This window comes from Phyllostomus hastatus, unplaced genomic scaffold, assembly GCF_019186645.2.
Source record: "Phyllostomus hastatus isolate PE091 unplaced genomic scaffold, TTU_PhHast_1.1 phas_scaffold_442, whole genome shotgun sequence".
NCBI lineage: Eukaryota > Metazoa > Chordata > Mammalia > Chiroptera > Phyllostomidae > Phyllostomus > Phyllostomus hastatus.
The window spans coordinates 912,035-939,568 of record NW_025334030.1 but is presented as its reverse complement, the minus strand read 5'-3'; the positions used below and the strand labels follow the sequence as shown (position 1 = coordinate 939,568).

The 27,534-nt window shown below is 39.1% G+C and overlaps 1 protein-coding gene across 17 annotated transcripts in view; it reads left to right on the top strand.

Annotated features, from left to right (window-relative positions):
• The window catches only part of RBFOX1 (RNA binding fox-1 homolog 1), a 1,503,477-nt gene extending 1,480,948 nt beyond the window's left edge, over window positions 1-22,529 (top strand). For 11 of the 17 annotated variants that reach the window (XM_045820720.1, XM_045820707.1, XM_045820708.1 and 8 more), the window contains 3 exons: window positions 7,313-7,365; window positions 20,371-20,446; window positions 20,818-21,042. In XM_045820720.1, coding sequence (XP_045676676.1) covers window positions 7,313-7,365; window positions 20,371-20,446; window positions 20,818-20,965 — 277 coding nt within the window. In that variant the 3' untranslated portion in view covers window positions 20,966-21,042. Of the gene's footprint in view, window positions 1-7,312; window positions 7,366-20,370; window positions 20,447-20,817; window positions 21,043-21,984 lie in introns of those variants that run through there. The other 6 variants (XM_045820711.1, XM_045820712.1, XM_045820725.1 and 3 more) reach the window with 3 other exon arrangements.
• The last annotated feature ends 5,005 nt before the right edge of the window (window positions 22,530-27,534 follow it).

Genomic DNA, 27,534 nt, shown 5'->3' with positions numbered 1-27,534 from the left:
TTTGAGGGTCCACTGCACGGTATTTCACTACTGCCCATAAAAGAGTTGCCTTTAATAGTAATTTCCAAAAGGTCTTTGGAGAGCTATTTAGATCAGCAAAATGTAGCCTTGTCCAGACCTAACACTCCTGGATAGTGCTCACAAACTTTTGGCATTTATAGTCTAAATGTCCTCTTGCCATAGTTATTTTTCCATGTGTTTTGTTTGATAATCCCCCAGTGACAAACCCCAGCAGCTGAGCTACTGAGTGCTTTTTAGTGACAACAGAAGAGATGATGACATTCTGACTCAGCTTGCTTCATTCTCATATCAAAACAACTTTACCTTTTAAAATAACTTCATATTTTGTCATAAACAAGTGGATATGAAACCATATCAAACTAATATACAACAAGGATCTGTACTATCCCCCTCTCACCATAAAAATATGGAAGCCCAGGACTTAAAAACACAAACATCTGGTCTCATTGAATGGGGATAGAAGACTATTCTGCATGATTCCATGAAGTCTGAATAGATAGATAGATAGATAGATAGATAGATAGATAGATAGATAAAATGGCAGTATTAAAAATCTAAGAGGTGCATGTGCTACTTTTCTTTCCATTTTCCAGATGGGGAATTGAGACCCAGAAAGGGGAAATGATTTTTGTAGTGGAACACAGCTTGTATGTGATAGGCCAGGCTTCCAGATTTACTTGTTAGTTCCCTTTCATTTTAGCTGAGAAAAAAAGTATAGTGGGAACTAGAAATATTGTTCAACATTGGAGAAACTAGTTACAGAAGTGGACCATTCTCAAGGTCTCCAGATAATCCAGATGCACTTGGATTTAAATTTCCAAAACCCAGAAATTTTTAGATGAATATTCAAGTTGTGAAAAGATTCACAACACTTATCTCCCTTTTCATTTACACATTTTTTGAATGCATTGTTAGCAAAAGGAACTGCAGCTAAATGAAATGTTTTTAAGTGTATGTTAGTACATTTAAAAGGCAAAGGATCAGAATTGACCTTTACAGAAGATTCTGTAATGAATCTATTTGTTTATTTGTGGTTTGCTTGCTTGTTTGTTTACATCCCATCTCATTCTAAATTTGCCACAGCCTCTTGAAATACACTGATACAATAGTGTAAAGATAACTAAAAGTAACAATGGAGCAAGGAAAACTATGAATCTGAATGGGATTTGTACGATTCTACAGTAGACTTTTAGAACTAAGTAGGGGGAGGGAGGTTAAAATACTAATCACAAGCAAAATAGGTACCCTTTTCTAGGGGGTAAAAACTGAAATACAAATTAGATTATGAGCTTCTGGACAGCCAAGCCCAATATAAGTATTCCATGGTGATTCAAAGGCTGTAAGTATATCATCACACTTAGAGTTATCTGGGTGTCTGGCATGTATGTAGCAGGCCCTCGTGAACCTTCTGAGGACTAAGTGAATAACTTGACTCCAGCAATAAGAATTTTAATAAGAGCACCTTATTTCTGCATTATATTTAACCATTCAATAAACACTCATGGCTGGATTCCATACAGCCCTTCCAGCAATAAGAATACCTGCTTATTATGCATTTTCACCTTAACTTTATGTATCTAAATGGAAGCATTGTTATAAAAAATAATAATTATAAATTATATATTAAAGCATACACTACAATTATCAATCATTAAAATATTAGTAATTATAAACTGTGGAAATGAACACTAGTGCAATTTAATTTAAAAAGCAGAAGACAACTATGACAACTATATTGTCTACAAAGACATGGCACATATTTTTTTGAACATTCAAAAAAATACTTTTATACTGAGAGGTGAGTTCTCAATTTTGGCCAACACATTAGGATCAATTGAGTGGCTTTGTGAGAATACGTGTGTTTGGGAATTGCCCTCAAAGATTCTGACTTAAGTGATTGGGAAGTGAGCCTGGTGTTTCTCATTTTATTTCTTAAAAAACATTTTGTTTACTGTAATAGGCTTAAAAACCTCTGCCTTATAACCAATAAATGCCCCAGAACCTGTAAGTGGAAATAATCTTTGTCCCACTGCCATCTTAGGGCATCTTGGCTGCCATCAGCCAGACCAGAAAACCAACTTCTCAGGCTGTGGGGGTATGCCCTTAGGTAGCCTTGGAGGGCTTTAATCACATGTGTGTTAGAACAATATTCATACCATTGGACAAAAAGAGAAAGTTGTGAAAAGTGATTGATACCAACCCCAAACGTGTGTATACTAATCATGACATGACAGAACTAAGAAATCAAAGAAGGACAAATTATCAGAATCTTTAACAGTGAACCTTAAAACCAGTATTATTTGATGGGAGAAATTTCTGATCTGGCCTCTCCCCTACCTTTGCCTTTGTAGAAGCTTACCCTGTGTCTTGATGTCTAGCTTCTCTCATCCCTTCCAACAATAGTGGCTAGCTACTATTTTGACTCTCAGAATTTAGCTATGGGTGGTTTTTCAAAGAGAGAAAATTGCAAGGGTATGAGATTTAACTAAAGAAGAAAAGTAGGATATAAGAATGACATGGCAGGTCACAGGGCTAACTTAAATGTAACATCAGCTGTGTCAGATCCAGACTCTAGGTGACTGATCTATGAAAACTATAGTAAAACATAATGAAGGCTGATAATCAAATAAAAAAGAGAGAAAGGTCATGGCCCATGCCATTCCACCATCCCAAGTTGTTGTTAAAGCAGAATATAATTTTCCCTCTCAAACCTGTTAAATCATATTCAAGGAGGAATCCAGATAGCCTCTTATTTTGTCTCAGAAGAACTGAAGATTCTGAACAGTAGTAGGAAGTTCCTCCATAGGATGTCAGACCCCATTGTTGACTACCCCCATGTAAGTACCCCTGAGCAGAGTCTTAGAATGAAGAAGAGTCGGGGTACTAAGCCAACCCATCTATGATCAGATTTCCCCTCCACCACGAAACAGCTTGTTCATGTACCATCAAGTACTTTTCTATGCCTCCATTTCTTCATCTCTAAAGAAGGGGATAGTAAGAGGAGTTGTAAGAAAAATTAAATGAATTAATACATAGGCACAACACTTGGCAAACTGCCTGTCATTGATGAGTGTTCCATGAATGTTAGTGGCTCTTTGGTTTTAACATTTCAAAGAGTTGAGACAACTGTAGCCTTCTCCCTTGTGATTTACCATTAATTTACCATTTTATTATTATTGTTTTAAATTAGTAATCCTCCCGTCTTCCACAAAGCTGCCCTGTGTCAGGCAGTCTTCCTGGGAAAGGTGGGCTTTGAAATGAAAATGAGAAAGAATTTGCAGGATGTTTCTCAGCATGCATTCTCAAATTTCCCCATGGTAAGAATTACTTGGAACCATGATTCTCTCCCAGAAGCACCAATCACTTAGGAGAATGGGGATGGTGTCCCCTGAAGCAGGTCAATAGCCAGGCCTGGGGTCTTGTTAAATGTACAGATAATCATACTTCTCTCCTGGAAATCCTGATTCAGGTGGTCAGGGTCAAAACCAAGGAATCTATATTTTTAACAAGCATTCTAGGTAATTCTTCAGAGAAGTTCAAGAAATTCTGGAGTAGAGGGAGGGGTTGAACATAGAAAAGAATACTAGGTGAAAAAAATGGTAGAGAATTAGATGCACACCCAGAGGAATAATGGATATAGCCAGCAAAGATGATTTTGAGTAAATCCATGGGAGATGGTGGAACAAGTGGAACAAGGGAGGAAGCAAATACAGAGAGCATCACATTATGGCTGCTGTAGACCAGCTTCTCTTTCAGGATTGAGGTTTGAAGTCCATTCTGCTAGAAGACCTCCAGAAACTAAAAGTACGGCAACCATTCCTGGGGAAGGTATGCTGTTTTTGTGGTTGCATCCTTGGCAGCCAGATAGCTATATTGCCCTGGACGATAGCATGGTGGTGAAGTTGCAAGAAGAAACAAAAGCTACAAGAAATACACTGATTCACCTCCCTTTCAACTCTGCATTTTACCATACCCAGTGCATCTTAGCTTTGGCTGGTATTAGAATCACCTGCCAAGCATTTTCCTGCCTTTTGCAGACCCTGTCTCAGACTAATGAAGCCATGACCCACAGCAGCAGGGTCCTGACTTTAACACTCTTAACCTCTCCCTATGACTCTAAAAAGCAGCCAAGGTGAGAACCATTCAATGAGACAAGTGGTTCTCAATCTGAGTTGCATGTTAGAATCATCTGGAGATCAATATAAAGTACTTATGCCTGAGACCCACACATTGAGATCCCCATTTAGTCAGTCTTGGGTGTAGCTTGGCAACTAGAAATTTTAAAAGGACACCAGTTGTTCACCAGGTGCAGCCCAGGTTGAGAACTATTTGGCCAGTTTTCCTTGACCATCTATAACCACTGAACAAACTAGATGGCTGAAAATCAGGTGCAACTGCTTTGAAATTTAAATCAATACATCAGTGTTGAGAGTGAAGATCAAGCTAGGATTAGCATAAGGAGGCAGTCCCTGAGGCCAGCCTCCTTTCTAAGGCTAAAATTGAGAGGTGACGCCACTGCCCAGAGCACACCTGCATTGCTGTGATCACTTAATGTTCCTGAACTTCTTTGGGGATAACCACTTCTCAAGTACATCATTAAGTCATTGACCACACCTCTCTGGTCATTTAAGGTAAAGGATCTCACAGAGAGGGTCCTAGACAGTCCTTTCATGGCTAAGATAGATTGTTTGTCTTAAAATTCAAGGGAGAGAAACAGAACCACAGATAAACACAGTGTAAAACAATGGACATATATACCACCATGAAACCTCCCCTTGTAACTCTACCTGAATTCTTCTGTTGGCCTGTGGACTGCTTCTCATCAGGCTATTGTTAAGTAGGAATTTCTTAATTATTGAACGTATGATCACTTGATAAAAGGGTAAGTTTAGGAGGAGGCGTGGTCATATAGGTTGACTCCATGGAATTAATGAGCACTTTTCTGAGACGTTAGGGTAAGCTCTATCTCAGAAAAAATATACTTTCATCCATATACCTTTGTTAGGTTAACCTAGCATGTAGTGGGATTGCTTTTTGTGGTTAAAAAAATCCATACAGAATTGATACATCTTGATGGCTACCATTTTTTTACAAATATTTTTGTAAATTTTGTTGGCATTGCTTCAGAGTTCATCACATATTCTTTAAAATATTGCTATTGGTGCTAACTCTGTGCTTTTATATAGATTTGATTTGCTAGTCAGAACTCATTTGAGGCAACTCTTTTGGAGACAGTGAGTAATTAAAAAGGATAATCATTATCCTTTGTTCAGAAACTTTCTCAGAAATCATAAAGTCAGTGAAAAGATGTAAGAAGCATAAGTTACCCAAAAAGAAAGAAAGAAGAAAATGGAAGGAAAGAGGAAAGTGGAGAAATGGTGGCTTTTTTTAAGAGTAAGTATATAATATTAGAAAGAAAAGTGCTGTGGGCAACCATCATATTTTGTAAAATTCTGGAACAATTTTTTAAAAAGGCCTAATTGGTTTACAGTTATACTTATAAGTTGTATTTTAAAAGTTTCCCCTATTCGTTCACTTACCATTTTGCATTTATTTATATTGGTTGCCTCCCATGGCTCTTCTCCTATGTCTAGCAGGCTGGACACTTCTTAGAGAAAATGCAGACGTGGGATGCAAGGTAGCAGAGTCTTCTAGGATTGGGGAGTATGAACTAGATGGAGCCACCTTACTCATGAGACCACCTCACATAGATGAGTGAATGGCTATTCCTAAGAGCTTGCCCCTGTGGATAAACCCGATAGCCATTATTGTTACAGTATTCTTCTTGGGAGCCTGCTATAAATAGAGGTCATTCTAAGCACTTTTTTGGCCTGCCCAAGACTATCATACCTTTAATTTCAGGTACCCATGTCTTACAGCCCCTTGAGTAAGTCAAATATAAGCAAGTCAAAACCAGTATTCAATCAAAACATCTTCATTTTCAGGAACATTAATTTTATTGCTCTCAAACTTTGGAATTTTGATGCCAGATATTGATGAGGCTCAAAAAGTTTGAGTCAGAGTGAAAAGGCAGCAAAAATCCAATGACAGGAGCTTTTATTGTTTTAAGAGAGGTAATAAATGAACTTAGCTGTGACTTTTGTTATGTGAAAGAGAAACATAAAAATACTGTTCTCAGAGCATGTATAATTTTGTTTAGACTTCACTGGTGCAGAAATGATTAGAATTTTCAACTGAATGTTAAATTCTAGTGAATTTTCAAATGGTAGCACTATTTATATTCCAGGGTGTACCTCTTGCAACAGTAAAACTTTCTTAAGATGCTTTAAGAAATGTTCAATCACTAGATTCTTTCTGAAGCATTGAAACATTTGAACAAGACCAATCAAACTAAGACCAAAACGATGCATTTATCTTGGTTCTTGATGATCCACATGCACAGTAAAATATCACAAATGAGAACTGGAAGCCTCTATACTGCTGCTTCTGAGGCATTTAAGAGCCTAGCCAATCTCATTGGGGCATTTGTATAATCTGCCTGACACAGATGTTCTTATTTCTAGAGAAATAAACTGTACGTCTGAATTAGAATGCACTACATTGTGGAAATGCCACAGTTGAAAACATCTTAAGAGAGTTTTATCAGCTTCTTAGATTTACTAAATCAAAGTAAAATAGCATTTTCCATTTTTATTTTCTTTTAGTGCATCATTAAAAATAATTTGGCAAGACAGGGCTTATTTCAACTGATGAGTTCTCTTACCTTCTTCACATAGCAAGCCTAGTTTGGTGAGGAAATTATTATCCATAACATGACACCATGTAACATTCTCTTCTGAATTGACAGCATTTCTTTTTCTTGCCTTTTTTAAAAATAGTTTTTTGATATTATATTCATAATAATAGAGTCTGGAATTTTATGATTTCCCTAACTTGTTGCAATATACTCATTTTTTTCTAATAGCCTATATTTTAAAAATGTAATCTCCGTTCAGCATAGAAATTCATATAAGCTCAGTTTGAAATGCCCTAGCCTTAGAAACATCTTCTGGCATGACATTTTGGTAACACATAGCATTAATATTCTGGTGCAACAGCTTGTACATGGTCCATATTCTGACGTTACCATGATTTTGTTGATGAGGTCCCCGCATGCCTATTTCATGATCTTTCTAAACTCTCTAAGTCCAAGATATATCAACACATTCCTTGCAACATCCATTCAAACGCAGCACCCTTCCCTTCCCTCATCTGAATACATCGAACCAATTGGCAGACAGCACATGTCCCCCTGAGCGAGCAGTATTGTGAATTTTATCTTCTCTTCCAGAAATCAGTTCGTCTTCGTTGCAGCAGATGAAATTTCTTGTAACACCTCTGCAGGTAACAAACATTGCTACTTCTTGATGCATCCATCCACGTCTCAGTATCCTTTTTTTTTTTCTTTTCCTTCACATGCTGCAGTCGGTCACTCTAGAAAGTTTAGTTAAAAAAAAACAAAGTTCGTATATCTTTGGAGTATAGCGGGAGTCTTTATTCTCTGCTGTCTAAAAAGACATTAGACATTTTGCTAACTTTGAGATTTTATTTTTGGTTTTAATAATACATGATCCAGAAAAGTAAGACTATGTTGAATGAAGCCACAATAAAATCTTATGTTAAAATGCTGAGCAGGGGAAATGAGGGACACAGATGTGTGACTTCTATATTTTTTGATGCATTATGTCCGGGTTCACACAGATTTATATATGAATTATTTGGGATCTTTATGGAATGACTGGTATGTATTATAGGCCCCCAAAGACTAAATCTATAAAGCTGGAGGCATTGGGGAATATTATTATCTCTCTTATAAGAAGGGGATCTTCATTCCATTAGTTAAAGATCCTCTATTTCCTTTTTCTTAAGACATATTAGAAGGAGTAGGACTTAGAGAGATGAAGTCTTCTGTTTTTGAAATCAGGGAATTGGCAAATGGAAACTGCACCTGCATGATGTGTCCATCACAATAATGCCTGTCTTTTTGCTTTGATATGGTTCAGAACAGTTAAATTTGGACTTTCATTAGCATGGAATTACTTGATTAAATGTCAAGATAGGTGAGTGCCTTAACTAACAACAGACTTGTATTTATTTATTTATTTATTTATTTAACTTTTAAGCCTAAACTATGACTGTAATGATTACTGAGAGATCTTACCAAGGTGTGCTTTTAGCAAAAAGGGTGCACATTGCAGTTCAACCACACAGAGTTGAGCATGCCATGACCTTCAAAAGTATACATTAAACTGAGCCTTGCAAATAGACATTCTTCAGTTACCCATCACATTTGATCAATTGGACCATAAACAGAGCCATATTTGTTTCACTCCCTACTTACAGTCTTTGGAGAGAAGGAACTAAAGGGAGGACAGCGAACTAAGAACATGTCCCCAACCCTCTCTGCTCTAAAAAACAGGGCTACAGAAAATTTCACCTATTTCATTGATATTGTCAGTCTCAGTGTTTTTAGTGAATTAAAGTCTCACCTGGGGAGCTAAAGGAGTATTCATGCTCATATTTTAAAGCCACATCTTAGTTCATTTCTATAAAACCCTTTGGATAATGGTCTTCCTCAGCCCTTAACCCCAAATGTCTCTGCTTCTCCCCATGAGAGGTGGTGACATCCATAATACTTCACTAATGCCTAATAGGAGAACACTGATAGTTGCATTGCTGTGGATGGCAGGAGAATGAGCCTGGGATACAAGTGTCATTTAACATTTTCAAAACCTTGAGAATGAAGCATGCAACTAAAGGGGAAACTGCTTGGGGTGAGGAAGAAAGTTGGTTTAAAATGGTAATAGACATCATTGGTGGATACGCTGGTCCTCCAGAGCCTCTATCTTCCCTGTTAAACTATATGCATTCCCCAGTGGGTCTTAGGCTATATTCTGACATCATAGATAAAACATTGCACAGTTACAACCCAAGAGGTAGATATTGATTTTTTGTCTTGTGACTTAACAAACCCTGCCTTGTAAGCAAGTGGTCCACACATAATATTCCAAGAAGAGGCTGTGGATAATGGAAGTTTGCCTGAGCAGAGCGACTGTTTTCACCTACCTTATCTAATTTAGGATGGCTACTCAGTAAATTCTTAATGAATTGCTATTGATCAAATTTCAAATTGAGAGAGATATCCCTGTTGCTTTGATGGCCATATTAATAATATGTTGCATGCTTCATAAGGTTCCATTTGAACTCTGATTTTTGAATCAAGCATGAAAAAGGAGACACCCACATCAAACAAAAGTCAAATTATCTCCCAGCCAGTCCACCCTCCTCATAGAGTGAAAGTGAAAAATCAGAACTGCTGAGTCCATAAAGGTTGTAACTCATGGTTTCAGTCTAGTCTTCCAGGGCCTCATCTCCCACATGCTGGAAAAACCCAGGATACCTACATTGTAAACATCACACCTGTCAGGAGGCTTCACCTCTGTATATAAAACACTTCTTAGGATTTGACAGACACTTTCAGCATTGACAAAAGGCAACTTTTCTCTTTTCGAATGAAGAAATTTAAAGATGTTTAAAATCTCAGTTTTGAGTGCTTGATGAAGATTGTAACTGAAATTCATATAAGGATGTATTATTCCTACATGGCTGCCGATAAGGGCAGAGCTGGCCAGGCAGTTTTGTTTGGGGCTCTGGATAGAGATGGTAAAAATCATCAAACAGTAACAACAGTAAGACTGAAGGATTTTTCTTTCAGTTCCCAAAGTAAAAGTAATGATTTTCATGTGGACCTTTTGGAGAGGATACCAAAACATCAATTCTGCTTTTACTAGCCACATAGAACAAAAAAATTTCATAGCATTTGTAGATTATGAGACTGTATTGACAAGGAAATTGATTTTTTGAATCAGTGGCTCCAAAAATCTTATTAGACGTTTTGTTTTGGTTGTTCCTGAAACAACCAGACATGCTCACATGGGTGTCCCATCTATTACTTCCACCTTGAACACTGCAATTGCCTCTTGTACTATGACACCAAGATCCTCTGACAAGTTGAATTTTGCAAGAGATGGTCAAAGGGACAAGATCGTTCTCCCTTCACTGACACCCGAGGTCTCCCTAATGTTGTGATTCATTGGAGCTTTTCCAGGACTGGCTAATGACTGTAGTTATAGTAAGATATGAATCTTGGATAAGCATGGAGTTTGAAAAGCAATTTACTTATTTTGACAGAGCAGCTGGAAATTCATTTCAGTGGATTCATATGTCTTGAGTCATCACTGGGTATCAGCAACTGTTTTCAGCCCTCGGGACACAGCATGAAAGAAGTCAGGAGAAGCCCTTCCTTCAGAGAGCCTTAATTCTAGTACACACCAGATTCCAATCATGTAGATGGATGAGCATGTAATATGTTGGCATGTAAAGTGATAGAATAGCTATAATGAATCAAACAGCAGAGGAGGGGGTGGAAAGTACCATGAGATGCTACTTTACATTCACTGATTAGAGTAGGCCTCTCTGAGAAGGTAACCTTTGAGCAGGGACCTGAATCAAGTGAAGTTGCGAACCAGGTAAGTAATTGTGGAATTTAAAGCACTTCAGGCAGAATGGAGGCAAGTGCAAATGCCCCATGGGTGAAGCTGCCTGAAGTGTCCAAGCACAGTAAGATATCCAGTGTGTCTAGAGCACACAAGCACAGGGGGAGGTTTAGAAATAATATTGCGAAGATAACCAGGGGTCAGAACAAATGAGGACCTGGAGGCTGCAGAAACTATTTGAAATTTTATTTTAAGTGTGCTAGGAAGGCACTGGAAGGTCAGCTGTGATCTGATTTATTTTTTATTGATGTGTTAGACTGCCTTGTGAAGAATGGTTTGCAATATGGTGAAAGCAGGGGAAAGGACCCTAGTTGTGAGTCTCTTGCAGCTCCTCAGCAAGGGGTGCAATGACCTGCACCAGGATGATGTCTGTGAAGGAGCTGAGAAGTGGTTGCCTTTGGGCTGTATTTTGAAAAGTGAACAAACAGGATATGTCTGTATATTAGAAATTTACCAGGTGAATTTTGTGTTAAAGGTCCATGCCCTCCTTCTTACTCCAAGGGTGTATTGGTCATTCCCATGGAGACTAAGGCTTTTTGTCACTATGGAAAGCAAGCCCTTAATCTTAGCAGTCACTGTCCCTCACATGGGCTTTGCTGAGTTCTCTGGAGCATAGTAATAACTTGCTATCACTTACTGAGCAAATTCTGTGTGTTAGCAAGTATGATTAATTATATGTGTGTGTATAGGCATGCATATATAATTTATTACAAGAGCTCAGTGAGGTACATGTTACTATCATTCTTGTTTTCAGGTTGAAAAAAATGTTCAGGTCTGGAGAGTTTTGGTAATTTGCCCATAGTCACACTGGAGTCTATCTGATACCAAAGCTCTCTTTCCACTGGACCACACCATCCCCACGTACTGCTTTTATCTTGACTTTGCAACATTGACCTTTGCCTCCAGATAGAATTCTCCTGCTTTCTTTAGCTGTGCTATCTTGCTCCAAGAAAACTAATATTTGTGTGTTGGGGGCATAGTTGTGGAAATTTTGAGGCTGCTCATGGGAACTGAACAGTTCTCTAAACAATTGTTCCACTAGGCTTATATGATGTGGTCCATCCCCTTCATACAGCAGGTATATGTTGAGTCTCAGATGCGCTGGGAACTGATCTAGGTATAGGGATAAAGTGAGGAAGGGAGAACCTACCTTGTCAGGTGTCACTTTGTTTATCCAGAAGACGAAGGGTTAAACAAGCAGATTATGGTCCAGGTCAGTTCCCTGAAAGCCTTTCTGCTGCCAAAAATCAGTGGTTAAAAAATCACCTAACAAGATAAGCCATTCTCAGAAAACTATGAGACACTTTGAACTAGTTGTTTTAGCTTCAGGGTCTAAGTTCCCCAGCTGCTCCCTGCTCAAAGGAGTGCATGTACGCAGCCTTGTGTGTTTATGAGGTGCAGGTGGAAGCCGGGTCTTGGTCCATCAGCAAGTCTTGCTCCTTCTACCACGCCAGCTACCATCTTAGTGGCATGGAGAGTCAACCTGGGGACACACTCCAAGTCCTTTTGAGAGCTGGTCACACATATGGCATAAGGGTAGGGGTCTGTGAAAAGGCTTGGCCAAAGGAACACATCTGTAAAAGCTGCTGAAACCATCCTCTGCGGGAACAGGTTAATATACACTTTATTGAGAAGTTATTAGAAGCAATATTTGGCAAGTTCAGAGGCACAAGGGGGGGTTTCACTTCCCCTTGCATCCTTCTATATCCCTCAGCCTGCACACCTGTACACACATGTGCAGGCACATAGCATCCATGCAGCTGCCCTAAGACCAGATAATATTTATAAGAAACTTCCAAGTTGGTCATTTTTTTAATTGTGACCTGTCAGCAAATTTTATCTGTCCTCCTTTCGTTTAGGTGATTTGATTATTCAGCAAAGTTGTCATGCAGTAAATTGATTTGGAGTTAATTGATTTGTTTCCAATAAAACAAATGTGATGTGTATCATCATAGGTGAAGTACAGAGTGCTAAGGGGGCATACATCAAAGGAACTACGTAAAAGTAATCATAGCATTTATTAACAGCTTACGGTATACTAAGCATGTTCGAAGCTTGTTACATGCAATAACAATATCCTACAAACAAAATGTCTCTATCAGTTGACACATGAAAATTAAAGATATCTACATAGCTCTGAATGAGCCTGAGTAAGGAAGGGAATTTTATATCACTGCAGAATTAAAAATAATAATAACAGTGGGTACCAAATGTTAGAGTGCATTAAAATCACCTGCAGATCTTAATATCAATGCAGATTTGATGTGGTCCTTCCCTCCCCCTGCCTCAGAGATTCTGATACACAGATCTGGAGAGGGAGCATGAAAATCTGCATTTCTACAAGTTCCCTCAGGCAATTCTAATAGAGGAGTACTCAGATCACACCTTAGGAAACACCGAGCTGATCACTGGGGAATCTTTTCCATTTCAATGGCGAGGAGAACATCCAACCGGTTTTTCTAGAGTCATACTTGGCAATATGGCAACCAGGCACCACATGTGGCTACTGAGCCCTTAAAATGTGGCTGATCCAAATTGAGATGAGCTGTAAGTATAAAATACATACTAGATTTCAAAAGTTCAGTAAAAACTATGTAAAATATTTTATTCATAATCTTTCAGTTACACATTGAAATGATAATGTTTTTAATATAGTGAGTTAAATAAAAATGAGCTTCACCTGATTTTACTTTTTTAATGAGGCTACTGTAAAACTTAAAATGTCATGTGTGGCTTGCATTTGTGTTTCTCTTTATATTTTTATTTAACAGTACCATTCTAGAGCCACATTTTCACTCAAATGAATATTAAAAGTATTTGTATGCCTCTAGAACTGGTGTCCCAGAGGTGAGGGATACTCATCCAGAATTTCAAATATTTTGACAAATAATCTGGATGTTGTTAGTTTTTATTGACTTCATGTTTTAATTTTGCCTTCAAATAACCTACCTCCTCCTCACCCTGCTTATTAACCTCTCAGAATCTTTGATCCACTTCCAAGGCGCATTGGGGAATGGGCTTCAGGTGGACAACCCAGGTCAGGGATAGTTCTGACTCATGTAAATACTCCATGAACTCTACTGTAATGATCTCACATGGAATAGGAAGCAGGCAAGAGTTGCAATCCTCTCAGTCTAAACAGCATCAATAACTGACACTTGTTTGGTTCTCACTAACCCTTATCTAAACTTTGCTATAGTCTTTTACAGTCAGTATGCATTATTATTGTCTCTATTCAAGGATGGAGAAACTGGCTCAGAGAGGAGATAAACTTTGAGATTACTTAGCAAGAAAGTAGCAGAAGCAGGATTTGACTCTGAGAATTCTGACCTTGTGGAATTTTTAGCTTCAACTTGGATTCTCCGTAGAGGTATTGAAAATTCCATGAGGGATACAAACACAGAACTGCCTTTGTTGTCCCCCTGTGAATTAAACCATAGTTGAGATGCCATGTTGATCTCGAAGAACTATGAGAAATTCTTTGTGACTTTGGTACAGCAGTAGTCAGGACACAATGAAGGTGAAGCAGACTTTCTAAAAGGAAGATGGCCTTGGGCTTGACATTAAGAGAGTGTAGCTATATGCCTTTTATTATAGTGGAAGAACTGTGTATCCAAAAGCAGGACTTACTGTGTCTTCTTAACTCCCAGACAGTCACTATTGCTGTTCTATGATGAATTCAGAATCAAAGTTCCTACCTCAAACCTGCTTTGTTGAGATTCCAAAATAGAGAAGTCTTGAACTGCACTAGGAAGGCATAGAAAGGATGGTGCCATCTGATTTGCCATGGGGGTATGGTCTGGTCCTCATAGATTCTACAGGTGTTGAGTCTATGTCCATGCTTATGTACAGATGTGTGACCCACATCTATGAGCAACGACAAAGCCATGGCTCCCCAATGACAAGTTAAAGAGCCCAGAAGATGCTTTTACTCCTTCCTCTGAGGACAAAAATCACAAGGCTGAAAACTATGCTAAGTGATCTGTGAGGATGATTATTTCAATTCTAAGCTAAGGAAGTGAGCAGCAGTAGAATTCAGAAATCTCAGAATGAAATTGAGGTAATTCCATGTTGTTCATCTCAGAGAATTTCTCCCATTTCTACCAGTATCTTTCTTGGAGGTTTAGCTGTATTTGGAGCCAGTTTTGTTTTGTTTTGTTTTGTTTTTATTTTGAGTTATGGGGCTGGTACACTTCCTCTAACTTATGTGTCTTGTCTAAGTCATTGCCTAGGAGAAGGCTACAGCAGTCACAGAGGAATATTTTCTTAGTTGTAGACATTCACTAAGACAAGGTGAACAACTGAAGTCTAAGACCATAGAACATGCTCTAGCTAAATCATTACTTTCCAAATGGCAGGCTGTTAGAACTATAAGGCCATGGTGTAGTAAGTACCCTGTTTGTTTACTCTGTGGTTAGTATATGCCTTGTATGGATTAATTTTCCCAAGTACCTTACACACTATGTCTTAAATATAATTAGGAAAACACTGTGGCCCCTAATGGCACTGTAGAGACTGGGTGCCATGTAGTCTCATCTCTAGTAACGTATCCTATTTTGAATGCTAACTCTGCAGTGCTTCTCTGTGTGGTAAGAACATGGCCATAGCCTTTGTATCTACTTGCTGGGGTTGAGCTGTCTAGATCTATGCCACATTATGATATAGATCTGAGAGGAGAGGATATTTATTCATCTTTCTGCCCCACTGGGATTCCCCCAACTATCTCTGGGACAAGAGGCATGAAGAAGTAATGTTAAAGTAGGAATAACAGGTCCCAGGAACATCAAGGATCTTAGTTGAAATATATAGAGTGAAATATAGAGAGTGAAATTAATTACAGTATTCTTACTATATCCCTAGAAGAAAATCACCTGACTGTTAAAACCCTGGTGTAGGCTACCAACATAACCTTATTGTATTTATGAGCATCCAGCTTATTTCAACTAGATTTAGAAGATGTTCTTAATAAGCGATATTTACATTTCTCAGTAGAGTTGACAAAGTACTTCACAAACACAGGTTCATATTTCCCATTCAACAGGCAGCATACTTATTTATTTAACCTTAAGTTCAAATATAGCAATTTACACTGCATCTGTAACTCACAAATTACATATATCTTAGCTCCAAAAGTATCTGTAAGTTGATTGCTAGAGCTATACATGATCATATTGGAATAGATCTTTCGGTTCCTTCTACAGACCAACAGTTTGGGCAGGAGTGAGGGATTGGCTTGTGAAAATCTATATAAGAACCCTTGTATTATAACCTCCTCTGTCTGTAGACTGCTTTAAAATGAGTCTGGTTTCTTTCCATGTACTTTATCTGTGAATTAGGAAGGCCTCAGACAGAATGATACCATTTTATAAACAAGGAAATGAGGCTCAAGAGAAATTGATTTGCCCAAGTCATTGAGCAAGGACATTGCAAAGGCTGAACTTGGACCTGGGTCTTCTTGCCTCAAAGCCTTTGCCCTTCCCAGGACCAGGGCTGGGCCTCCTGGTTTGAAGTTGTTGCTAAGGTCAAAAATAGACAAGGGCACATGATGGCTGCAAGCTGTTACCTTTTATTTCTTTGTTTATTTGACTTTTCCCTGAAGGGTTTTAATGAGCTTTTTGGTGATGTGGCCAGTGTTTTGTGACCTCTCAGGGGTGATGTGAAGTTACACACTCTATTTCCAGAGCCCCCAGAAACTTTTCTTCTGAGTGTCTTTAAGGGTATTGAACATCTCTGAGAGCAGCTGAACTAAAATCTTCAGATAGCTTATCTGAAAAAATCTTGCCATTGACAGAATCACAGTGATGGGTACAAGGGTCTTCCCAGGCCTTATTTCTCTCCTTTCTACTTCTCCATCTTTCTGCCTTCACTCACATGGTGGCATTGGCTCCGTTCCTTGTTTCTCTGCACCATGGATAGTGCTGTGCTAGACATTGAGATACAAAAGCAAACAAAACAGATTCAACCCCCCGTTTTCATACGCGCCCATAGAGGCTGGCATTCCAGGAAGGGGGACAGGTAAATAAGGGAGAGGAGTAAGCAAAATCAATAGAGATATACTGCATTGGAGGAAGGGTGAGGAGGGGGTGGGAAATTGTGCTTAAGAAAGAGTGTTCAGAAAAGGAGCCATGACTCTGGGTAGGTGACATTTGATCTGAGACATAAAGAAGACAAGGAAGCAATTCAGGTGGAGTATGAACAAGTGCCAAAGCCCTAAGAAGAGAGTGAATTTGCTTGTGTCCACAGAGTATTGAAGAGCCCAGTGTGGAACCCAGTAAACAAGGAGTAGAGGGGTGTGTGAGAGGACAAGAAAGGGACAGGGGTGATTCATGCAAGTTTGGATTTTTTTCTAGAATCAATGGAAAATCATTGCAGCATTTTAAACAAAGAAGTGATATAACTAGGTTTATATAGATTTATATTTAACTAGGTAGATAGATGAATAGATAGCTTTGATATAGATAGATAGATTAGGTATATAGACTTCATAGAGATAGATAGATAAATAGATAGATAGATAGACAGATAGACAGACAACAGATAGATTTAATAGATATAGATATAAATGGCTGGTGGTTTAAAGAGGCAAAAGTAGAACCAAAGAGATGAGACTTGACTTGAGGCTGTTGTTGATTTGGTTCTATTGGTTGAAATACTGGTTGGTGATATTAGGATGGTGGTAGTATGAACTGAGTGAAGTGGACACATGTAAGAATTGATCTGTAATTTCTGATGGATGGGATGTGGGGAAACAGAGAGCATCATGACCTGATTGCACTATTGTCCACTTTGGCCAAGGATGGGTGGTGTGAAAGGTGACTGAATGCGCAGATCACTCATAAACATGGCAGTCATAACACATTTTCCCATAACTCCTCTGAGGTCGCTGGGAATTGCTCTTCTTCCTTCAGGGAGTGCTTAGCCAGCTCTGAGGACATGAGGTCACTGACCTTCCTGGCATATCTGTTGAAAGAGTAACGCTAGAGTCCACATCTCCTTTAATGACCTTGTGTCTAAATTGGAGTGTCACACAAGGGCGTGTTCAGAAATTTGCATTTGAAAAGAAGCTTTCTTGCTTTCAGTTTGAGCTGACATGGTCCCTTTTCCTCTGTGGAAATGAAATTTATTAATCATAATAAAACCATTGGATTCTGAAGGTAGAGGTCACCCCGAGGAGAAGAGGCGCCTGCTCATTTATGAGGAATAGTTGAGCACTGCTGTATTTTAATTCTGCCGTGGAAGAAAATGTTGCCAAATTGTTACCTTGGGCTTTCCACAAAGGTTGAAGCTCTGCCCAGTGTTATAAACAAATAAGAATTTACAATTAAAGTATGTAGGAGGAGAAGGTGGGAGTACGTTTTCATGCAGTACATTCAGGCTACCAATATGTCACCTCCCCAAAAGAGAAAATTTTGCCATAGTAAAACCATTCCCCAAATTACATTTTGAAAACCAATTGATCTGAATTTGCATCTTCACCCTCCTTTTGAAGGAACACCATGCTGTGGTATCACTTAGTACATTTCCAAGGGTTTCCAGTTTTTGTAGTTTATGTCTTGTTCATACAGTGAGCTTTGCTGGGTGAAAGTGCATTAAAAATAATCTTATTAACAGTGTTTTTTCCCCTCTAGACTATGAACTTTACTTTCTCATAAAATAAAAGTCAATGACAAAGTTATATCTCATGTTCTTTTATACCTATTAATATCTACCTCTAATTTTACGTGGATCAAGGCCCAGGTTTCATGAGTGACCTTCCTGAATAAGTGATTTCTTCAAAAAAAATTGTCATTGTTCTTCTTTTAACATACCCTCTGTCTTGGACTTCCATCTGTTTTTCCTTCCAGAGAGAAGGAGAATCTTTGAAGGCCATTTTTTGATGAGCCAACAGACTAGGGAGCATCCCAAGGAATGAAATGCAAGGGGCAGGGTTGACTGTTTCACAAGTTTCCCCCCAGAAAAGAAATATCCATTCATGTCATTTTGGCGTTGAAGCCAAAAGCTTCATCTGGATTATTTGAGCTCAGTGCCCTTTGAAACAGGCAAGGAGGGTTTGGGAATAAGACCTGTCCAATGAGAACTGATAGAATCACTTCTTACTTCCACTTGGAGTCTACCTCAGAGCCTCAGAGTTAGAAGCTTCTTCACCCAGCTTCTTCCTACCTTTCCAGGCTCTGTGATGTAAGCAATAATGTCAGACCATGGTAATGTACTACCATCCAGTACATTCTTATCTATCAGCTATGAGCAAGAAGATTGAAAGCAAAATGGAGAAAAGATAAGAAGGGAGAGGAATAAAATGTATGCAAATTAGACTCCAGGAGATGGGCAGTGGCTTAAGGTTGATCGTAGTTGATACTACAGACAAATCATTTCTGCATGCCTTGTTCCTTCATTCTTTAAAGAAAAGTCTAAGAGTCAAAAGCTGTTGATAATCCACATACTTCCCATTTAGTGGCTGGTACATCCATCCCCCAGCTGCTGTTGCTAATGGTGCTCAGCCACGCCCTTTTTCAGGGGATTACCCTCTGGCCAAGAAAGCCACTTGAACTCAGAAGCCATCCTGCACCCCTCAGGAAGACCCAGAGCTAACGCTTAACCTAAATGAGCATTAAAAAACCCCACCCATTTACCTCCAGGTGGGAATTAAGTCTAGGTTACAACTCATGGGATCAGGTCAAAGCTAGTCTGTAGCTCAGACCATTTCTATTTATCCCTTGCTCTGGAACTGCATGCCTCTTTCTCCTTCCCCTTCTTCATATGCACAAGAATCTCTATTTTAGACTCTGCGTCCAGGAACCCCATTTAAGATTGCATCTCAGTTTTAATCCTTACTGAAAGAGCATTATCCAAACTACTTTCAAGAAGATACCTGGCAGGTTGCTTAAGTATGAGTACATGCCACCATGGAAAGAGCATTCCAGTTGCTCTGATAAATTTAAAGATCAGTTCTATCTCTGTCTAGTTCTGTGACCTTGAGCAAATGACTTAACTTCTCCAAACCCTAATTTCTGATCTGTGGCATCGTTCACTCTCAGACACTCAGTAGTCACTGAATGCCATAGGCTTCCATCCCTTCATTTTTATTGTGAAACCTGAACTGGAAGTCATGGCAGTGGAGTGAGGTGGATGGTAAACAGACAGAAAAACTCAAAGATAAGGAAATGTCATTAAGAAATAGTGTTTGAAACCTGGCCAGAGATTGATGAGATAGAAGTTCTGGAGTGATAGGGTTGAAATCAAATCAGTTCTAATTCCTCAGTATGGTGGGGGTGAGGGTCCTGCAAACCCTTCAAGGATGCTTCAGTTTGAGTGCATTTTCTCTTCACAATCTAAGATATTGGACCCTAACTACACCGACTGGGTCACTTCACTCTTTTTCATCCACCTGTGTCATTTGATTAGTGACAGCTAAATTAGGAGAAAAGGACTCTCTTGAGTATTAACATGTCTTCTCTGGATACTGGGCTTCTTAAACCCATTTTTTTCAAGTGTTTTTTTCTTTTTTCTTTCTTTCTTTTTTCCTTTGCCTGCCTCAGAATCTAAGGTAGCTATATGAGCAGTTAGAAAAGGTCTTAGGAGAGAGAGGATATTTCCAGCCATGTTAAATGGATAAAAGAATGTGCTACCCACAGATGGACTTTTTCATGTTATGTGTAAGATTGGAATATGTTTCTTATTTATGAGGATGAATAGGGCCCTTCCACACTGTCTTGGTATTTTGCATTTTGCGGTTGTTATTATTAGTTTGTTACCACATATTGTGGATTAATCTTCACCTCTGTTTTCCTTTCAGTTACGGACGAGTTTATGCTGCCGACCCCTACCACCACACACTTGCTCCAGCCCCCACCTACGGCGTTGGTGCCATGGTGAGTACCAACTCCACCTCTTCCTCACTTCTTCCTGCCTCCCTTCCCTTCCCCAGCTGGGACCTTCATATGGGTTGACTGTTGACGTCCTCTCACTTTCCCTTAATTGAATTTGTCTCTTGTGCTAATCTAACAGCAGCTAAAATGCCACATTAATCCTCCCAGTAAACTTGATAAATGTCTTAATTTCTTGGCAATGTAGTGCATGTAAGTTATTATATTTCTAATTTTGCAAGTCTCACCTAGCAGAGCACTTACCTTAATGGAATAATTAGTCATTTTGATAATTAAATCCATCACTAACAGAATGCAGTGTCAATGCAGAACTTTTTTTTTCTTTTTTTTTCCTCCCTTGCTGCTCATTCACATAGCCCCAAGGTTCCAGCCCCAGCACAGACTTCAGAGGAGCTAAGCTGCACACTTCCAGGCCTCTGCTGTCAGGCAGCTGAGAATCTGACTGCCTCTCCTCCCCTATTACAATTCATGTTTAAAGTCATAGTCGCCCAGGAAAGAAAATAGAGAGGGGCACACTTTGTGTGTGTGCCTAGTACATAAGGAATTAGGAAGAATAAGCTGGGTTTGGGGGTTGTCTTTTGTTTTGGGGGGTTTGGATTTTTGTTTGGGGGATGGGGGGAGGGCAAAAAGGGGAGGTGAGGGTGGGTGAATTTGCCTGTACTTGTTCAAACTTCTATGCACTAAAATTCTTGAGTACAGTAAGACGTGCCCATCACGTGAGAGCGTATGCAATCATTACAAAGCTTTTGGCATGCAGCTTTCTGCTTGGGATCAAGAATATCAGTCCTTATCCTAAAACTCAATCCCCATAGGCATTCATTTGAATCGCCAAAACTTTTAGAAAAAAAGAAATAAGTTAAGTGCCACCTTGTAGCTGTCTAAAGCCATGGGCAAACAATTCGCTGGAGCGTGGTCATAGAAATTCAGCCACGATCTGGGAACCATATTCTTTTGTACAAGCTCAGTTACATCAAGCAATTCATCTGTACAACTCCCCTCTTAAGAGCAAATCCTACACAGCTCATTGAGCCAAGTCAAGTAAGAAGCTGATTTAAATTTTCATCCTGATTTTGCATTCAGCAACTCTGCTTCAACACCTAGTCCACTTGAGTTACATGTTGGAAAGGAGAGTTGAATTACTCCATTCAATCAGTCATCTACATTCAACCTCTTGAGTGTAGATTGAGCTTTTCCCGATGGAACATAGTGTTAATGAATCAAACAAGCAAACAGGCTGAGACAGTGTACATCCTTCAGTGGTCCAGTTTGTATCTGAGTCCTTTTAGCTACCAGGACTGGCTGACAGAATTTTATTTTACCAGGGGTTTCTGTATAAGGAGCTTTTGGGGGAGGTCAGGATTGGCCCTATCTCTAGTTTTCCAAGAATGAACTGGGATGGGTAGGGGGTGCCTCCATTTTGGTTGATTTTGAGTGTCTATTTTTCACATTAGTCTTTTTTTGATGATCCACGTGTTGCAAAAGGAAAATGTAAAAAACACACCCCTCAAATTGCTTTGTTTCAGAATGCTTTTGCACCCTTGACTGATGCCAAGACTAGGAGCCATGCTGATGATGTGGGTCTCGTTCTTTCTTCATTGCAGGCTAGTATATACCGAGGGGGATACAACCGTTTTGCTCCATACTAAATGACAAAACCATAAAAACCTTCCAATGTGGGGAGAAAGGAAGCTTTCCGAGGCCTGGGTATTGCAATACATGCAGTAGTGCATCATTTTAGCAACTCTAAAAACTAAAAAGAGGAAAAAAAATTACATTTTTTATCTTATACCTCAGATATTTTGTTCTGTGTATTTTAATATTGTGGGTCTTTAATTTCTGAAGGTTCCGTAGTTTGGTTGCTGGCTGTAGGAGTTTTTTTTGTGGTTGATCTAGAGAGATGCTAGCTATGAATAAAAACTGGTTTAGGGCCATATCCAGAGTGCTTTATCATGTAAATGAATTATATATGCTGAATATTAAGCTACTGGGGTTATCAGCTGTTCGGGAAGAGTGTAAGTGACTACAGTAGTCATTTTTTCTGCATCTGCATTATTTTATTTTATGAAAGGGGAAGGGTGGGAGGGACTTAGGGGATTGGGACTGGGGTTGACTAAATGAAAAAAAAATAGTAACTGATGAATCTAAACGACCCACTGCACCAACGATCATATAGCAATGGTTCTAAGTTACTCATTGTCAGTTCAGGCCAAAGGTTATGCTGTTAAGGGGGTGCTTCTAGCAGCCCTTGTGCATCCAAGTTGAATGAAGCTGTGCAAACCCACCCTTTAAACCATTCCCCCCGGCAGTATTCAGCTTCTTAACCAGCCGCTAGTTATTTAGGCAAAAACTGCTAGTTAGGCCATCAACAAGCATTCTTTTTATATTTCTTCCAGTATAATAAATTATTGATATCATTGCTGACTTTTATATTATGGGAGGGAAAAATAACATTAATAAAAAGGTGATAAAAAGCACTGTTTCTATTTTTTTCTTTTTTTCCAAAAAAAGAAAGTAATAAAAACTTAAATTCTTTGTACCAGTTAAAAAAATGTATAAAATTTACATCTGTGCAGTGGAGTTGTTAAGTTCTAGAAACAGTCTATGAAGCTTTAGTTTTAGCCTAGTAGAACAACTGTTAGAGACAGACGTATAATTTTTATGGAATTACATGATAATCATATTTGGATTTATAGAAGCATTTTACAAGTATTGCAATCATTGAGTAGAGATAATCACGGTATTTTCATCAGCTTGGTACTTTTTGAAACATGACTGTGTTATGTGAGCAACCTGCAATTTTTCAGTACGTGAGAGCCTGCCCCACCATTCATTCCTCTTGGTCCCCAGGGATTATCTCAAATCAGTACCTTTAGTTCTGTCTCCAAGGCCCAGGACACTTGTCAGAAGGAAGCAAAAAAGTAGGTCTACCCTCTTTCTCCCCGAAGAACAGAGTACCCCCACCTCTGAAGCAGGGCCAGAGGGACACGGCCGAAAAATTGCAGTTTGTCTGAATTACTTCTGTTTGAACTCCTTCCATGTTGTCCTGTTTACAAGTTAACCTAAGTTGGGGTATCTGTCACGGGTCTTCCTGTTTTTGTATTTAAATTCAACAAACAGCAGCAAGCTGTCCCCAGTAGTTCTGCTGCCCTAGTTAAATCTTCATGTGTACAGTGCGGGCCCTCTGGCAAGCACTTTAGTAAGTTATCAACTCACCGCTGTGAACCTGCCAATCCGCTGTAACAACTCTGCTTTCAAACAAAACCAAACAAAACTTAAAAAAAAAAGTGTTTGTGATCCAGCATTCTTGTCATCCTATGTGCATGCAGTAAGATCGGTTGGATATTAAACCATCAATAAAGTTTCACAAGATTTGAAAACCAAGTTTCTGTAGCTTCGATATCTAAGGCAGATGACCGTTACCTTGAAATGAGAGAAAGGGGGGAAACTGCTTAGCAGCCCAAAGCATATACAATGTTCTTTTCAGCAGACTTCTTTGGGTGGGGGAGGGAGGGGGCAAAAGGGTGTTTTATAGCATCACTAAGACGTTCTCATTCCCCCACCTGGGAAACAATCTGATGACGATGGATGCCTGGTTGATGTTTTTAAAGACAACAATTTATTAAAATGCTACGGCATCCTACCCTGGAGGGGAGAGAGATCAAAGAGCCCGGGGCTAGGGAGAACAAACAGATTTCTCTCAATTGCCTCAAATTTCACAATTCAGAATTTGCATTGTATTTGGAATCACAAACATAGAATTCTTACTGTGTTGGTTAAAGTAAAATTAATTTGCAGTTTTGATTTTCATCGATGAGCTGTACTTTTCCCCCATGATTGTATGTAGTTTTAATAAAATCATTTAGAGCAAGTGGGTGCCAACTGATGTTGCAGAATCTTTTGTCTAGGCACTCCTCCAAGATGCCAACAAGTCATTTTAAAATGTATGTCAGAGATGTAAACAAACATTTTGGATTTTTTAAAACAGTATTTATTTGGAATGTTTTCATTTATCTAAATAACTATTGCTATTATGAATTATGAAAAAAGATTAATATCATGTGTGGCATATAGTGACTTCTTAAGACACACATCATGCAATCTGCAAACCCAGAAAATGTGTATATCTGTCTTTAGAAATTAGTGTTTATATCACTTACAGTGGTTTGTGAATAAAGAAAACTGGTTTGTAATATCAAAAAATAAAAGCTTAGTCTGAAAAGGTACCTGTGAGTCGGTGTTCTGAGTCCTTTGGCTTCCGCGTGTTTCCTTCAAGGGTACATTCCTAATCCACACATGTGGCTGTACTTGTGTCCATCAGGGGACATGGTGAGGGGCTGCCCAGGTGAGCAGTAGGCTGCCATAGGCACTGGTGGTACCTTCTGCCAGCGCACTGGCTGTTTGGCACACCAGGCTATCCTCAGCATGGAAATGTCAGTCTTTGGATCAACAACCAAAACAAACTGCATTTCACTGAAACATCTGTTCTGGTGATTAATTCAACTTTGGTGACGGGGAGGCTTGTATGATGAAGATGAAAAAAATAGTAAGTGCTAAGTTTACCTTTATTTAGTGCTTACTGTGAGCCAAGAATCCAGCTCAGGTTCTTGTGTTCCTTATTTCATTTAATGATTTAATACTCCCAGCAGGATTGAATTATCTACCCCATTTAGTTATCTTAATAGTATCTTACTCTTATCTCATTCAATTATCTTGATACTCTTAGCAAGTTGGTAACACATTCAAAGGTTTTAAAAATGTGGGATCTAGAAGCAGATGCTGTGAGTTTGAGTCCTGATTCTGTCACCTGCTAGCTGCAACCCAGGACAAGATGAACCAAAGTTCTGTGCCTTTGTTTTTCATCCATAAATCAGGATGTTAGTAATACATGCCTCTTAATATTGCTGTGCAGAATAAATAAACAATCTATGTGATGGGCCTGCAGCGTACTTCATAGTTTTTTTTAAAGATTTTATTTATTTGTTTTTTAGAGGGAGGGGAAGGGAGGAGAAAGAGAAGGACAGAAACATCAATGATGTGCGAGAGAAACACAGATCAACTGCCACTCACACACCCCCAACTGAGGATCTGGCCCTCAACCCAGGCATGTGCCCTGACCGGGAATTGAACCAGTGACCTTTCAGTTTGCAGGCTGGCACCCAGTCCACTGAGCCACACCAGCCAGATCCAAACTTCATAAATTGTAAGCTATTCTTATTTACAGTGAGGAAACTGAGGCACAAAGAAGTTAAGTTACCTGAAATCACACACCAAGCAAGTGACAAGGCCAGGCATTCCAAAACAGGCATCTTTAGCTGTTGGGAAATATTCTCTCCTGGCTCAATGAGAACTTTTAGCTTTCAACTTTAGAAATGAGAGAGCGGTCTTACCCTGAGTGCGACACACAGCTGTATAACATATAACGCAGGCTGTCTTAATAGCAATTATTACACCATGCCAAGTATATTTAATGGCCCCTTCTCTGTAAACTCCTTATAGTATAGTGAACTGTGAGGGTTACAATGAACTTTCATTACCCTATGTCAATTGATCCTTGAAAACAGCATTGCTCTCATTTTATAAGCAAAGATGATAAGAATTAATAGGTCATAATGATTTGCCTAAAGTCATTTCTAGCAACTTGTTGGAAGTAAGTGAGGATCTGTCTGAGCCAGGAACTTATGGCCTCTTCCCAAAATTCTGCTCTTTTATTTGTGGTGATGGTGATAATGGTGGTGGTGGTGTTAAACCTGGGCTTCTAGTACCATCCTTAAAAATATGTTAATTAAAACAAAAAAGTGACTAGCTTTATCCTGGCATATGGCAAGGAGGGAGATAATTATCTCCCTAAAATGCCGGTTTATAATTGACCCCCTACTCTGTCTAATTATGAGAATGTAAGTATAGATTTAAAAAGCGGTAGTTTACATTAGACTTTCCAAAACTAGGCTCTTCTCTAAAATGAAGATAAGCATACACATTTTATATAAAATGTTAAGTAAATAAAAAGGTGACAGCAGTGAAAGGGATTCTTAAAAGGCTCCAGAAACAAATGCAAATGCTTGTCACCTGCAATGTGGACAGAGGTGAGCAAACAAGCCCAAAGGAAGCCCATATGCGATGCACATGCTCTGTGCGTAAACAGAGGCTGTTACTTGTTTTTTCATGGGCAATGCCCAGGAGGTAGAACCTCATCCCACCTGTAATTTTTTCTTAAAACAATATTTTAATTAAACAGTGAAAACTCCATGTTAAAACAAAATAAAAATAAAACAGTACAGGCGCAATTTAGTTGCTTAGACAACCATCTCAGTCCTATCCCATTTCCCCCTGAACATCCTGAGGTCCTGAGGACATCTGAAGGCTGTTTCTACTTCCTGGAAAGTAGCCACCTTTTATGTAAAGGGAGCTCTGGTGAGCACTCTATTCTTCCAGGAAAGCACACAGCACACAAACATGTACACGGACACTTATACCCACTACATACATGCACAAGTGCACATACAGCAAAAGCCCTTTACTGCTGTGATCCTATTCCTCTGATGTTCAATCCTCTCTTAGAACCATGTGAGGAGTTTGTTGAGAAAGCCCATGGGCCTCATCTGCTTTCGGCACCACCAAGGCTGAGGACCATTGCTGTTTGAGAGGGGCCATCTTCCAGCGAACTTCCTGATGGTGCTCTTGTTTGATTCTTCCTGCAAAATGGAGCCCTGTAATGCCAGAAGAACCAATCAACATGTATGTGCAGGTGTATACAGGTGTGCACATATACATAAGTACCTACCTGCACGTACCTCTGTATATCAATGTACATTCTCAATCTTGCTCAGGACAACCTAATTTTTCTTCACCAATAAAGTTAACAATAAGGGCTGAAATGATATTCTCACATGAGAAAAGATAAAAAAGTCATTTTGTGAGAAAACATAAAAAGGCTGTTTCTTTATTCACTATTGGACAATGTGTATGCTCATGCACACACGCACATTACATATTTGGGAGATCTGTATGTAAAGCCACTAACTGCAGTATTCTAAAGGATATGAAATTCTCATTGTGCAGTTGCTGAGGATTCA